The 16,195-nt window shown below is 42.4% G+C and overlaps 1 protein-coding gene across 5 annotated transcripts in view; it reads left to right on the top strand.

The window, feature by feature from the left end:
- Positions 1–16,070, top strand: part of LOC113009298 (filamin-C-like) — a 59,639-nt gene extending 43,569 nt beyond the window's left edge. For 4 of the 5 annotated variants that reach the window (XM_026147515.2, XM_026147514.2, XM_026147513.2 and 1 more), the window contains 16 exons: positions 3,100–3,240; positions 3,400–3,528; positions 3,718–3,891; positions 6,007–6,168; positions 7,822–8,025; positions 8,112–8,264; positions 8,518–8,640; positions 8,776–9,033; positions 10,059–10,328; positions 10,664–10,801; positions 12,268–12,383; positions 13,005–13,137; positions 13,524–13,700; positions 13,781–13,999; positions 14,387–14,593; positions 14,683–16,070. In XM_026147515.2, coding sequence (XP_026003300.1) covers positions 3,100–3,240; positions 3,400–3,528; positions 3,718–3,891; positions 6,007–6,168; positions 7,822–8,025; positions 8,112–8,264; positions 8,518–8,640; positions 8,776–9,033; positions 10,059–10,328; positions 10,664–10,801; positions 12,268–12,383; positions 13,005–13,137; positions 13,524–13,700; positions 13,781–13,999; positions 14,387–14,593; positions 14,683–14,870 — 2,792 coding nt within the window. In that variant the 3' untranslated portion in view covers positions 14,871–16,070. The remainder of the gene's footprint in view (positions 1–3,099; positions 3,241–3,399; positions 3,529–3,717; positions 3,892–6,006; positions 6,169–7,821; positions 8,026–8,111; positions 8,265–8,517; positions 8,641–8,775; positions 9,034–10,058; positions 10,329–10,663; positions 10,802–12,267; positions 12,384–13,004; positions 13,138–13,523; positions 13,701–13,780; positions 14,000–14,386; positions 14,594–14,682) is intronic. The other variant, XM_026147516.2, reaches the window with a different exon arrangement.
- Positions 16,071–16,195: the final 125 nt, after the last annotated feature.

The raw sequence follows: 16,195 nt of genomic DNA, 5'->3' as shown, positions 1-16,195 counted from the left end.
AACTCGGTAGGTAGCATGATTTCTTTGTGGTTAGTCCGCTCACGGCAGCAAGTGTCACAGGTCCCAATCACTTTTATCAGCTCACTGCTCAGGCCTGGCCACCAAACAGATTGTTTAGCTCTCTCTCTGCATTTCGTTATTCCTAGGTGTCCCTCATGTAGTTTAGACAGAATGTCTGCTCTGAGTGATGTGGGAATCACTATTCTGCTCCCATAAAGAAGCAAACCATTGTGGACTGTGAGGTCACCTGAAAATGGCAGATAAGGCTGGAAAACCCTTTCGATGGAGTACTTATCTGGCCATCCTTCCACACAGAACTTCTTCAGCTGGCTTAGAATGCTGTCATTGTCCTGATGTGTCTGGATTTCTCTGAGTCGTGGCTCTGTGGCTGGCAGGCTTGCTATGACGGACTCCACATACAAGTTGATTTCTTCCTCCGGCAAACCTTCAGTTGTGTCACATACAGGAGCTCTGGACAGTACATCTGCTGTTGCAATGTAGCTGCCATCACCAGTGTGTGTGTGAGTGGGTGGATGACTGGATGTGTAAAGTGCTTTGGGGTCCTTAGGGACGAGTAAAGCGCTATATAAATACAGGCCATTTACCATTTACCAGGAACATGAGATATGGTATAAGAGAACCTCATCAATCGCATGCGTAGACGTTGTATACGAGGTGGAAGCTCGTCCAGGCCCTTGGAGCCAAGCAACGAGACCAGAGGTTTGTGGTCTGTTTCAATGTGGAATGTTTTCCCAATTAGGAACTCTGCAAACCTCTCACAGGCCCATGTTGAAGCGAGGGCCTCCTTCTCAATTTGAGCATATCGCGCTGAGAGCTTTTGAAGCGTATGCTACTGGTTTCCACCCTAGATCGGCGTGCCGCTGGAGAAGCACTGCTCCCAAGCCATACGAAGATGAATCAGCTGATACGCACGTTTCAGCATTTGGATCATACAGAGCGAGCCCTGGGGGTGTTGTCAGTTCTTTTTTGATGCCGTCGAAAGCCTGCTGCTGCTGTGGCCCCCATGACCACAGGTTGGACTTCTTCAGTAGATCTCTTAGGGGGCGCGTTTTTTCCGCCAGGTGAGGAAGAAACTTTCCTAGGTGATTCACCATGCCCAGGAAGCGTCTCACCTCACTTATGTTGCTGGGCTCATCCATGGAACTCACGGCATGCACCTTTTCAGGATCTGCGCTAACCCCCGATGCCTCAATGACCTGCCCCAGGAACTTTATCCTGTTCTTGGAGAACTCACACTTGTCGTTCAATGTTACTCCAGCCTCCTGCAGTCGAACCAGTGCTTTTCGAAGTCTCTCATCATGCTCTGCTTGTGACGTCCCCCAGATGAGCACATCATCCATCTGGCAGAGGACTCCTTCTAAGCCCTCAAGAATGCGTGCCATCCGTTTCTGGAAGTGTTCTGGGGCTGATGAGATTCCAAAGCACAGACGATTGTAACAATACCGACCAAAAGGTGTAATAAAGGTCGTGAGCAAAGAAGAGTCCCTGGATAAGGGAATCTGCCAAAATCCTGCATTGGCATCCAGCTTTGAAAACACTTTTGCTCCTGCAAGCTGTCCTAGTGTGTGTTCTACTGAAGGGAGTGGATGCTTCTCTCTCATGACATATTTGTTTAGTTCAGTGAGATCGCTGCATATTCTCACTATGCCTGTGCGCTTAGGAACCACCACCATAGGCGCGCACCAATCAGTGGGCTCCTCCACCTTGGAAATGACACCCTGCTGCTCCATCCTGTTCAGCTCTTCTTTAACCTTTGGTAAGAGTGGAAGGGAGATTCGCCTAGGGGTCGAGAGGGAAAACGGCTGTGCCTCTGGTTTCAGAACAATATTGTACTCCCCCTCCATTTTGCCTAAGCCACTGAAAAGCTTGGGGAATTCTTGTTTGACAGCGTCAATAGAGTCTAAGCTAATATGATTCACTCTAGCAACCAGCTGTAGTGCCACTGCAGCATGCCCGCTCAGCAGCGGTGTGCATAAACCCTGTACGACATAAATGTCTTCTTTGGTTTTGTGGTTGTTCTTGCTGAGAGTGGCTGTGAACATGCCTTTAACCTTCAGACGTGTTCCTCCTCCTCCATTGTTGCGAGTGCGGACGCCAAGGGGCTGCCAGACATTTATACAGCCGTATTTCACACATGACTATGAAAGGCGGAAGAGGAAGTAGTTCCTCTGAATGTAGACAATCCGAATGTTATAGTTTCTTCCCACTGTGTTCCTGTTAATGATAAACTACAAATTTACTCTAAATTACTAAAATATCGATATTTTAATGTGAGAATCGATTCTAGAACATAAATGATTGGTATCGGAGGAATCGATATTTCAGGATCGATCCGCACATCACTAATAAGAAGTCACTTTCATCTTTACGCAGGACTGTAAGCTATCATCTGTGAGGCGTGAGCAGTGTTTGTTTTTAGCATAGTTCACGGTGGAGAATAGCTGTTGACATAATGTGGATCCAAAGATCCATAATTTGCCTACCTGGGGTTGAAAGTCTCGATAAATGCAAGGTGTTTCGGCGGGTATGCCGGCTTCAGTGAGTGTGACGCTTATTTTCAGCCATGAAAAATATAATATAATTTTATATTTCAATATCACAATACTCTTCCAATTTAGGACTAAAAGTTAAAAAGAACATAAATAAACATAAATAAAATGCACTTCAGCAAAATATTTAAAAAATATATATATATATTTTCCCAAACCACGCAGAGCCGCACTATAAGGACTAAAGAGCTGCAGGTTGCCGACCCCTGGTGTAGACAGACAGGAAAGCGGGTCAGACTTGAATCTGCTCTCTTCTGTGTGGCCATGCCGCACATGGTCGCCTGCTCATGCTCAGTTGGCACCCCAGTAAATGCTGTTTCTTAGCTTTGACATATCATTCCTAACCAGGTGACTTTGCATCAAAGGATGCACTTGAAGCATTACTAGAGGCTGATAACTTGCATAGTATTTGAATCTAATTTAAAAACTCTAATGAAATTTAACCTTTTGGTTATTGTGATTAGAATGGTTTCAGTCTAAACATGAAATTAGTCAGAATAACTGAACTTGTGTGTGTTTTATCCTCCAGGTGAAGTCCGCATGCCTTCTGGCCGAACGGCCCGACCTCACATCACCGACAACAAGGACGGGACAGTTACTGTGAAGTACTCGCCAACTGAACGAGGCCTCCATGAGATGGACATCAAATACGATGGCAACCACATCCCAGGTGATCCCTCCTCAGTGAATATGTGTTCTGTTTCTGAGGCGCACATTCTTTCGTCTTCAGCAGTGTTATCAGCAGACAGACTGACTTTCAACCTTTAATGTGAAAATCATTAAACATCACATTAACACACAGGTTCTCTGTGTGCTCTCTCTGTTACAGGAAGTCCACTCCAGTTCTATGTTGATGCTATTAACAGTGGTCATGTGACAGCATACGGTCCCGGCCTGAGCCACGGCACCATGAACCGACCAGCTACTTTCACTATAGTTACAGAAGATGCTGGAGAAGGTATCCCTCATATGTACACTAGTAGATATAAGAGCTGTTTAAAGCCTGAGCCCAGTTCTTCTCGGGCACGTAGACGGTGTTTATGACTGTATCTTTTATCTGAAATATGAAATGTGTATTTAATCAGAAGAAGACACCATGTGAAACTGAAGATAAGAAAGGCAGTAAGTGTTCCCACTCTTTCTACAGGAGGTTTGTCTCTGGCAGTTGAAGGTCCATCCAAAGCAGAGATCAGCTGTAAAGACAACAAGGACGGGACATGCACAGTGTCCTACCTGCCCACCGCACCTGGAGACTACAACATCATCGTCAAGTTTGATGACAAACACATCCCTGGCAGCCCCTTCACCGCCAAGATTACTGGTAAAAAATTCTCTCTCCTCGGGAAAGTCGGGCTTTTGTCCAGACAGCTCAGTTTTAAGCAACACTTTTTAAATGATTGTTCATCAAAAAGCAGCTGCAGCACCTATGACGTTGTACATTTTTATGATTTTAACAAAAGATGTAATTTGAATTTAATGTGTAATTTTTCAGAACTACCTCCAAGAATGTAGAAAATCTTCTTTTAAGAAAACTAACATGCTTAGCTTGAATATCTTCACAATCAATACCTTTCAGTACCTTCAAAACACATTAATTATGAAGCACGTGCAGAAAAAGATAGATATTAACTGTGTACTTGGTCACATGTGGATTGCCTTTAGTTGATTTCTATCTCTGTACGCAGACAACACTCTGCTCTATCTTCCTGTGGGACACCAAATATACAAAACCCTTTCCAATCAAAGCAGATATAAATGATCAGATTTTTTTTCAGCTAAATTCAGAAAATAAATTATCCAGCATTTTTATCTTCAGTTATTCAGTCATTTAGTCCTGTAAAAGGTTTCACTTTAACTCTAACAGCTTTAAAGTGTTCTGGAAAGTTTCTTTGTTTTGTCAAACCATGACGTGGCATGTGTTCTTCTTTTGGTTGTCTAACTTCTTGTAATTATCCTTCCTTGTCATTATAATATTTCCTAATTACATTATTTAACCTCCTGACCTTCACTGGCTCATTGTTAACCTGTCTATGTCACGATCTGGGGGGCAGATCATCAGGAGATGCAGGATGTGGACCCAAACGCAAGCACTGACAACGGCGTAGCTGTGAGAAAGTTTATTAATAATGAAAGGGGAAAATACAAACCAAAGCAGGGTATCGCAGGGAACTACGCTAACAAAACCTAAACTGGGAAGAGCTACGAAATAATAATACAAGAAATAAAAACCTGTGACTACAAACCTGAAAACATGGAGAGACACCTGGAGAAATACAGACACGCAGACGAACCAGTAACTAACAGAGGGAAACACAAGGCTTAAATAGACAGACGGATAACGAGGGAATGAGACACAGGAGAACACAGCTGGGAGTAATCAGACATGACCAAGGGGAAGCAAAACTCAATACATTGACATAGGACGCAGACTTTCAAAGTAAAACAAGAAACATAACAGACACGGACTTAACTAGGTGAGACAGCAACCATGGAACACAGAAACCAAAAGACTAGAAAAGATAAACAATGACAAAATCAAAGTTCAATATACAGAAACAAAACACTGGGTCACAGACCCAGGACAGTGACAGTCTCGGTTTTTAATTGTTCCTCCAAGTCTTGGCCATCAAAGAAAAGAAAAAGTATCTATATATGAATTACATCTATATTTACACATAGATTATTCCTGTCTTTCTTCTTTTTTGTGTGGTACGTGTATACAAGTGCTGAGGCAAAGTGGGGGTAATGATGAATATCATGAATCAGTAGAGTGCTGAGCATAGGGTAGGGATTAATCAGCGTGTACATACTTCTTCCTGCTCCATTTTGGACTTGATGATTAAGTGGTTTATTTCATGTCACTGAGATTTTCTTTATTTATTGTATTTTTTTGTGTGCATATGTGTGTGTATGCAGGCATCAGTGTATATGTGTATGTTTGTATATGGTTTTTGTTTTATGTCAGACATAAAAGCTCATCATCATCATAATCAAAAGATTAAAAGATTTTCTGCTTAGGTGGTCCAAACTCTGGCATCGAGCTGTGAATGTTGATTTAGTCTGCATTTGGAGAGCACATTCCCCTGCCGAGACACCCCCCTCACCTTTTAAAGTTCCCAAGCTCCTTCTCATCATGCTCCACCTTTCAGTGTAGTTTTTTTAAAATTAGTCATGATAGTTGTTCAGTAAGCAGCACCTGTTACCCACGGTACGTCCATCACATGGCCAATCATTAGCTTAATTTCTGTTTTCAAATTGATGCCAGTTTAGTTTGTTTTAGTTTGTTTATGTCATTGCACGTTGTTTCATTTGTGTCGGTGCTGGCTTGTCTGTGGGTGCTGTAACCTGCATTAAAAGCTGCAGTATGAGTAAAGTTTGGCTGATTGAACTAAGCTGGTTTTCACTATTACTTTGTCGTCTCACATTTGATCTCCAGGTGACGACTCTATGAGAACATCCCAGCTTAACGTTGGCACGGCAACAGATGTTTCCTTAAAAATTATGGAGACGGACCTGAGCAGCCTGACCGCGACGATCAGAGCTCCGTCAGGAAACGAGGAGCCCTGCCTGCTGAAGAGGCTGCCCAACAGACATATCGGTCAGTTTCTATGCTTCAATGCTTCTCAGTCACCCTTTGGCAAAACGTGGACCAAAACCAAACAACATAGAATCTTTATTATTATCCAGATTTCATCAAATATTTGGTTTTCTAAATATTACATTCTTCAAATTATTACCCAGTCAACAAAGCTAGCTGTCCATCACTAATTCATCGGTGATAAAATTACCTTATTGTCCCTAAATAATAATGTCTTTATTAGGACTTGAAAGGGAAAACCTTCAGGTGCTGAAGGTCTGAAGCAGGCCAGATCTGAGACTATTGTTCATGTTTTTGGAGGTGACACAGGTGTGAGGATCAGAATATCGTCACAGTCAGCAGACAAGGCTGGACTGGGACAAAAAATCGGCCCGGGCATTTTGACTAGAGACCGGCCCACCAGGATAAATGTGACGTCATTCAGGGGTAAAACCGCAAAGGATTCTGGGAACTTGTGGCAAGAGGTACTAGCGCACGCAGGCTTTCAATTGAACTCAGTTACACAGCGATAAAAAGAAACCCAAAAAATGGCAAGAAGCTGTTGTATTATTAACTGCAATAGCCGGTCGCATGACAGCCACGGGAAGCCGACGGGTAAAGAGATCTTTTTTTTTTTATCGGATTACGTCGTTGAAGAGAAATTTTTAAGCCATGTTTCCGAAGTAAGAGCCGACGGATGGTCTGGATATACCAAATATAACGTCTCAGAACACTTCAGCTCACATGTTAGTCTGCTCCAAGCATTCCCACAAAGGTCAGAGTTTTGTAGTAGTTAATACGTCATTTTTCTCACTCCTTTGATTTTTTTCCTCGTATCTTTTCTTTGTCTTTTCGTCGAGTCTGTCTTTGTACGGACCGACATTGTTCTCCTTTTGTACATTCCTTTTTTGTGCGGCAAAGAAAAAACAGGAAGGTATTGGAACCGGAGAATGAACGTTTAGCGGTGCTGCAAATGCTTGCATTTGATGCGGTACTTGGATTGTTTTGCCACGAGTTCCCGGCATGCAATGCGCGAAAATCACGTGATTGCTAAACAAGGGGGTGGGTGAATCCGGCCTCCTCGGCTGTAATTGGTCCAGCCCAGAGTCGATCATGACCAATTGGCCAATCCAACACCTTTCATTATATATACCCTTCCTAAAAAAAAAAATCCATCGGCCCATAAAAACAAAAAATCGCCAGCAGCCCACCGGGCAAATGCCCGGTATACCCGATGGCCAGTCCAGCTATGTCAGCAGACACTCAGTTTTTACATTTTTCTGGGTTGAATACTAGCTTAGTGTTGGCTGTGCAGATATTAGAAAAGAGGTGAATTTGTGTTATCAGCATATGATGCAGTTGTGTCTATCCTGGATGCAGTTTGCACTTTACCATCGCGTTCTCGTCCTTTTGTGCAATAAAAATAAAAGTCCACATCCACACTGGAAACTGCCCAACTATTTTCCTCCTCTGACACACAAACTGAAATCAGCAGATTGTAGCGTGCAAAAACCGATAAGTGGGACAGATAGGTAGGCAGACGATTCAAAAGAACTGAACTACTCGGATCTCAATTCCCATTCCTACACGGACGTGTGATTTTCTACAGTAAAAAGAATTCGCACAGCTGTACAAGAGACTCCACGTTTCTGATGACATGTCTCTTTCCTGCAGGAATATCCTTCACACCAAAGGAAGTTGGTGAACACGTGGTCAGTGTGAAGAAGAACGGGAAACATGTGACCAATAGTCCGTTTAAGATCATGGTGGGTCAGTCGGAGATCGGAGATGCCAGCAAGGTGAAGGTTTACGGTCAGGGGCTGGTGGAGGGACACGTGTTCGAGGTGGCCGAGTTCATTGTGGACACAAGGAATGCAGGCGAGGATTCAACCTTCATCCACACAATCAGAGCGCTGAAGCTCAGGATTTCAGATTCTAACCCTCAATGTCTGTGTTTGTGGCAGGTTATGGAGGTCTGGGTCTGTCCATCGAGGGTCCCAGTAAGGTGGACATCAACTGTGAGGACGTGGAGGACGGGACATGTAAGGTCACCTACTGTCCCACAGAACCAGGAAACTACATCATCAACATCAAGTTCGCCGACCAGCATGTGCCAGGTACGAAAAATTATTCCAAGTTTGATTTGAGGCAAATTAGTTTGTAGAAAGAGAACGTACCACTGCAGATGGTATAAAAGATGAATGCAGATGCCTGAAGTAGTTCTTCACAAGTACAAAACATTTTCCTGTAACTACCATAAAGATCATTGGTTCAGATCTGATGAGCTAGGTGTTGATCTGATGCTCTGGACAAAGCATGAGGGTCTAAGAGTTTCGGCTTTCAGTTGTGATGTGATGTTTGTGTGAACAGGAAGTCCGTTCACGGTGAAGGTGTTTGGTGAAGGTCGGATGAAAGAGAGCATCACCCGGAAACGTCAGGCACCCTCCATTGCCACCGTGGGCAGCACGTGTGACCTCAACCTCAAAATACCAGGTGAGCTGTGATATCTGCCTCCTCCTCATCCTCCTCCTGTCGGCTCCTGCCCTCCCTGCTTCCTTCTCTTCACCTCCTCGTCTTTGTCCACTATTTCCTCCTCCTCCTCCTTCCTGCTTCTCCTCTGGGTCGCAGGAAACTGGTTTCAGATGGTTTCGGCTCAGGACCGTTTGACCCGGACGTTCACCCGCAGCAGCCACACCTACACCCGGACCGAGCGGACGGAGATCAGCAAAACCCGAGCCGGAGAGACCAAGAGGGAGGTGCGGGTGGAGGAGAGCACGCAGGTCGGAGGCGATCCCTTTAGAGACGTATTTGGAGATTTTCTAGGGCGAGAGAGTCTTAGTGGCTTCAGCGGGATGCCGACCGGCAGCCGACAGCCACTGCAGAACGGTGTGTGTGTGTGTGTGTGTGTGTGTGTGTGTGTGTGTGTGTGTGTGTGTGTGTGTGTGTGTGTGTGTGTGTGTGTGTGTGGTAAGTGAGAGTGGCTGATTTAACAGAGTGTTGTGCTGTAATGGCCTCCCATGCTAACCCTCTAACCTGCTCTGATTCTTCCAGCTCTCTCACTTCTCTTTGTCTGCATTCTGCTGTCAAAATGTCTGGATTAAGGTAGTATTGTTATTCAGTCTGGCCTGATGTGGGCACTGTGCCTAATCTCAGATACAGCAATAAAGAAATGTGTTGGGTTTATAGTTGCAGTAGAAGGAAGGAGCTGCTTACAGGTTCAGCAGTCATATCATTGGTCAGATAAAAAATAAAAATTAAAAAAACCTTAAAAAGGCTCCAACAATACAAATACAGCCCAGAAGTCCAGTTCAGAGACTTCTGGGCCATGTTTGTACTGTTGGAGCCTCTAGTGGACTTTTGAGGAAAAGCAGGTTTTTTTTATAGGTTAATGGTTGCTGTTGTTTTTGTTGACTGAGACGTGGAAGAACTGATTTCTGTTCATCTTTAAGACTATTTTAAAGCAGAAAGACAAAGACAAACATCCATTAAGCATATTAGTAATACGCACTCTCAAGGAAACATTTTAAATTTGTAAAATTATTAAAAGATTGCAGTTCAAGTATTTACAGTATCATCACTATTTCTTATCAAATTCTTCATAAAAATGTATTTTCACTTAAATGTTACTATTGAATGAGATGATTTGTTCAAACTGAACTAACAATTGAAAAAAGAAAAGAGGACCTTGGATTGATTTCTGAGGAGCTCCACACCTAATTTTAGCTACTAAAAATTACAAAATAAACATGCTATAGACCAAAAACCTACAAAATCTAAATCCGTGACATATTAACCAGTGCATGATGCAAGATTTTTTTTTTTTTTTTGGTGCATGCTATGTAAAAACTGACTATGAAACATTTGCTGGATGAATCATCTGATCCTCAGTAACATTCTCCTAATCCTGTCAGGTGAGGCAGCTAACCAGGAGATGACGGCTCAGGTGACGAGTCCTGGAGGAAAGACAGAGGACGCAGAGATCATTAAAGGAGAGGAGAGCACCTACAGCGTCCGCTTCATCCCTCAGGAGATGGGACCTCACACTGTCAACGTCAAATACCGGGGCCAGCACGTCCCTGGGAGCCCCTTCCAGTTCACTGTGGGGCCCCTGGGAGAGGGAGGGGCCCACAAGGTCAGAGCAGGAGGCACTGGACTGGACCGCGGAGTGGCAGGAATCCCAGGTGGGCTGTAGGATTTACATTTGTTCCTTATCTCTTCTTCTGTCCTTATGAACCGGTTTCTTTTTGCTTCTTCTGTAACAACTTTGATTTCATTTGAATCTTTGGATGAAGAAGCATGCTGACATGCTCCTACATGTCAGCAAGGTTTGGTCACAGGAAACAAAACATCCATCTGTGATGTGTCAAATGAACTCTTGAAACACCCATGTTCCTAATTTTGTTTCACTGATGATATGTCTGCTATTTCAGTTCAATTTGAAAAATTTTCTTTACAAAAAGCTCCTCTAGTGGCCACCATAGGAACTGCAGCTCTCACAGTTTGTGTTGTTTTGCAGCGGAGTTCAGTATCTGGACCAGAGAGGCTGGTGCTGGAGGTCTCTCTATTGCTGTAGAAGGACCCAGCAAGGCTGAGATAACATTTGAAGACAGGAAAGATGGATCCTGTGGAGTTATTTACGTAGTGCAGGAACCTGGTAAGTCTCAAGAGATATTTGGCTTAAGCCTCTCAGATTTATTTCAGCCAATGAAAGAAGCCTAACCTTTTTCTGTGAGATGTTATCATTTTAATTTTAATACTTTTAATACTCTCTGATAGTTTTAATACTCTCTGACAGATTATTGTGGTGTTTATTTGTTTTTTGTTTTGTTTTTATTCCTCTGATTAATTGTATCACTCTTGTCTTGCTGTTATGGTGAAAAATTCCTTATTTGTGTGAAAATTTGACAATAAACATCATTAGGATTCTGTATCTGATGGTAAAGGGTTTGATCTGCATACAAACTTATATTCCACAAGGTTTCTACCTACATAGCAACAAAGGCACAAGCCTGGAATCACTACTTGAATTTTATCATTTCAAATATTCGCCCAGGACCAGTTTAGTTCAAATCCATCCATGTCACAGTATAATTATTGTAATTGTAAAAGTGTAAGCGTGCTCTGCCTCTGGAACGATATATAAAAATAAATTAAGAAAAAAACAGATTAAAGTTAGAACTCATGGTAAATGGGCAACTTTTGAAAAACAAACTTGCAGATTAACAGAAATAAAATTAGAACTTAAAAACAGTATAAGGCTACGTTCACACTGCAGGCGAAAGCGCATCAAATCCGACTTTTTTTTTTTGACCCTATGCGACCCATACCCAATCATGGTATGACAGTGTGAACGGCACAAATCCGATCTGGGTCACTTTCGTATGTGGTACTGAATCCGATACATATCCGATGTTTCAGAAAGCGACTGCTGTTTGAACGGTCAAGTCGCATTAAATCCGTCTTTTACGTCACTGACACAAGACAGACGCCAATTATCAGCGCCGGAGAAGCGCCCGATAAGACATCGCGAACGCTTCCTGGCCATCCAGTGAAACTGCTGGGAAGACGACGTTGGAGAAACGTGAACATTTTATTTGTACTGTATAATCTGCAGATTCTGACAGAAATCTGCAGCTGTCCTTTGAAGCACCGCTCCTCTAAAACAGCAATAATGATAATTATTAGGTTATTTACATTATTATGTAAATAACAAAATAACTTAAAGCAAAAATTGGGAAACGTGAAGTCCGAAGTCTTTATATTAAGGGCTATCAGTCAAACAATACTGTTTGCTCTGGGTCTAAACAGAGCGCGTTGTGTATGACGTCTTCTTTTGCGCATGTGGGCCGATTTGAGCGTTCACACTAGAACGCGTTTGCTGTCGCATTTTATTTGTAGTGTGAACGAGCAGACAAAAAAAATCGGATTTGATCAAAAAATCGGAATTGAGCATCAAGACCTGCAGTGTGAACGTAGCCTAAATGTTTTTGAAGTTCCCTGTTATAATGTTATATTGTTTTTGGGTTTTTTTATCATTGGATCTGCAAATTGTTGTGATTGTTAAAGTATTAAAGGAGAAAGTGCATATCCTTCCAACAATAATATATTTCTTTTGTTCAGGTGATTATGAGGTCTCCATCAAATTCAATGATGAACATATCCCAGACTCCCCCTTTACCGTCCCCATCGCCTCGCTGTCAGATGACGCTCGCCGCCTCACCATCACCAGCCTGCAGGTGAGGAAAGATCTAAATCTACCAGCTGAACTTACAGAAATGAAACCCTTTGAGAATTATATTTACTGTGGACAGATTTATTTTTAGAGTCTCAATAACTGTGCTGTGTTGAGGATTGTATTTGTGTTCATAGGTGTGTATATTTATCTCTGAATATTTAATCGCTGCCCTCTTTCTTTGTATGCAACACATTTATTCTTGAGATATAACAAATGTGTGTACAAGTAGGGAAAAAAAACAAAGTCACAATATGTTAAATTGTGAAATTAAAAAAAAAATTATGCTGGTAACATTAACAGAAAAAAGGCTATGGAGGAGCTCACAAAAAAAGACAGAAATAAAACTAAACTGACAAATTTCTATTTTAAAAATAAAAAAACTAAATAGTTTTGATTAAACAATTTATAGTTAAAGCCAAATCTTTAAAACATAGGCATAAATATAAAAACAGGCACTACAAACTTTATTAATCAGACCACCAAAGAAATCTTGTAAAAACACTTAAATGAGTATCTGCAGTACTGAGGAAGCATATTCCATTTGTTTAAAATAACCGAGAACTGCTTGTTGAACACTTTTAATCTCCATGGTCCAAAGCACTGAATCCCTTTTCTTTACCAGGAGATGGGTCTGAAGGTGGGTCAGGAGGCCTCCTTTGCAGTGCAGCTCAATGGAGCAAGAGGGCTAATTGATGCCAAGATCCACACGCCATCAGGAGCCACCGAAGAGTGTTACATCACTGAGCTGGACAGCGGTAAGACCCCATTATAGCTGTTAGTGAAGTGATCTTTAGGACTTTTGAGTACAATTAAAAACCAAACATGGATCCACCACGATTTCCTAACCCAGTCAAAATTACATTTGGAGTTCCACAAGGTTCAAGTCTGGGCCCACGACCTTTTAGTTTTTCAGGTTCAGATCACTTATTTGCTATAAATACAAGACTGTTATTTACTGCTTAACTATTAATTTTAATTTGTAATTTTTCAGAGTGTTTGGAAGTTTAAATCTTTCTTGTATTTAATCTTCATATTAAATACAGGATTATAGAGTCATTCGTATAAGAAACCTCTTTCTCAAAGTCTGTATTTACGGTGGTTATAGAACTGTTTGTAAATCAATGATTTCCTGTTTCTACAGATCAGCATGCTATCAGGTTCATCCCAAAGGAGAATGGAGTTCATTCTATAGACGTTCGTTTTAATGGCAGCCATGTCCCCGGCAGTCCCTTCAAGATCAGAGTAGGAGAACCGGGTCAGGTCGGAGATCCAGGAATGGTGTCTGCGTTTGGGTCAGGTCTGGAGGGAGGAACCACAGGTATATACAAAAAACAAAGTCTTTAACTTTGAAGCCATTTGATGAAAGAGAGTTTTAATGAGCGTTCTCACTTTATTTAGGCATGGCATCAGAGTTTATTGTCAATACTTGTAACGCCGGCTCAGGAGCACTGTCCGTGACAATTGATGGCCCATCAAAGGTTAAGATGGATTGTCAGGAGTCTCCTGAGGGGTATAAGGTTTCCTACACACCTATGGCTCCTGGAAGCTACCTGATCTCCATCAAGTATGGAGGACCCCAGCACATTGTAGGCAGCCCCTTCAAGGCCAAAGTATCAGGTGGGTCAATGACCATTGACCTTTTACTGAGGTCAGTCCGTGAGTTTTCCTGATACTCACGGGTATAGTTTCCTGGGGTTTCCTTGGAAATGAGGATGAAAGTGATTCGGTCTTGTTGTGTACAGTCTGCATGCTGCCTTCAGGCGTAGTGATTCCTGGAAATAAAGCATGATTCATCACTTTCCACTGATTCCTCCAGAGATAAAGAGCACATTCAGTTCTAAATAAAGCTTGTTTGGAACCAATTGTTTTTATGCACTTGTAGGACACCAAGCTCTACATAGCTGGTGATACTGACCATATGACTCCTTTTCCTCCTTTTCAGTAAACCTGAAGGGATGTCCACATACTGTTGGAGAAAGCTGACTCTAACTCTTCTTCTTCCAGGACCTCGTCTGTCAGGTGGCCACAGTTTGCATGAGACGTCGTCTGTTCTTGTGGAGACCGTCAGCAAGTCAGTAGCGATGGGCAGCCCTTTTGCCTCTCTGCCTAAATTTTCCTCAGATGCCAGTAAAGTCATCTCCAGAGGTGCCGGCCTTTCAAAGGCCTTCATTGGTCAGAAGAACACCTTCACAGTCGACTGCAGTAAAGCAGGTGACCATTTCGTCCCTCCTGTCTTTCGTGAAAGTCAAATCTGAGATTTTTCTTCACCACTCACGATATTTCCGTTTTTTTCCTTGCAGGCACAAACATGTTGATGGTCGGTGTCCACGGGCCGAAGACACCCTGCGAGGAAGTGTACGTCAAACACATGGGCAACAGGATGTACAATGTCACGTATACTGTTAAAGAGCAGGGCAGCTACATCCTCATTGTGAAGTGGGGAGACGAGAACGTCCCCGGCAGTCCGTTTCATGTCACAGTCCCTTAAAACTGAACTCTTCACTGTCCAAGACTGGATTAAAATGTGATCTGCATTATCTGGACTAGTTTATTTTCTTGATGACAGATTTTCTGTTAGTATTTCTGAAGATATGCAGCACTCAGAGGTCCAGAGGTGTCTGAGGTCACCATGAAGGGGAGACTGCATACATTTCCATCTTTTTTTGTGTGTCCACTTCTCTGAACTTTTTCATCACACCTCATATTTAGTGAAAAATTCAAGCTGCAAGTTGCTCTTTTGCTCCCACAAACCAAACAATTCAGAAGTTAGCTTAAACAGAAGAAACAGTTTTAACGTCAGTGAGGGGGGAAAAGTGCTTCCGAGTCCTTTATTTCTTATCTCCATCTGTAAAAACAGGAAACTATAAACTTTCTCTAAGAATCCTTATTTCTTACTGATGCTCATCCGATAACCACGAACACTTCAGACCCTTGGACTGTCTGCACTCCAGCCATGGTGACTATCGTCCAAAAATCTGATTGGTCAGTAGATGGTGAAAGCTTACCTGCAACAAAACCTGGAGCAACTTTGGTCTGTAGCATCAGTTACCATGGTGACATACCACCTTTATAACCCTGAAAAGACAGAGTTAAACCCAAAGTTAGCTTGATAACTACAGATCCCTAAAAGCATTCATGTTTTCTCATGGATGAGTTTAATGTCTTTCGAAGATATTCTGAGTGAAAAATGGTGTTTAGTTAGCCTCAGCAGGCAAAGTCTCCCCTTCCTCAGCATTCAGTTTCAGGTGAGCGAGAGACTATCTTCCCTCCATGTTGAATCAGATGCACTCAGCAGGTCTCTGTATGTCAGGGTTTGTGCCAGATCGCTCATGTGGCGTAGGCCCAGTTGTGGGATGTGGAATGATCAAGATGAGCTGGGCTGTGACGTTAACAAACTCTTCTGTTTTTATTTATCCTGCAGCATTTTTCTCTCCTTTGATTTTCTTTGACAGAAAATGGTCTTACTGTTGAGAGAAGCAGGTGATGATGGATTTTTTTTTTTTTTTTAAACCACAGGAAGGAAGTGAAGTGGCGTTTCCTTTGTGAATGTTGGAAAAACAGTAGCAGATATTAGAGTGACATTTTATAGTGATTTTATATGTATGAGTGAAGCAAAGTTTAAGTGTTTGATATGTTAACCTTCTGTATTGCGACACTGTGCAGGCATAATAAAAGTTTATCTGTGAAATCTCTCATCTCATTTTCATGATGGAGAACAATCTACTGTGCTTTTCCTCTTTCCTGTGTTGTACAATAGACTGCTGTCTGATCTCATTTTCATAAACTCTTGGTATATAATGTCATGCAGAGGGT

This window comes from Astatotilapia calliptera, chromosome 17 (assembly GCF_964374335.1).
Source record: "Astatotilapia calliptera chromosome 17, fAstCal68.1, whole genome shotgun sequence".
Taxonomy (NCBI): domain Eukaryota; kingdom Metazoa; phylum Chordata; class Actinopteri; order Cichliformes; family Cichlidae; genus Astatotilapia; species Astatotilapia calliptera.
This window is presented reverse-complemented; position numbering and strand designations above follow the sequence as displayed.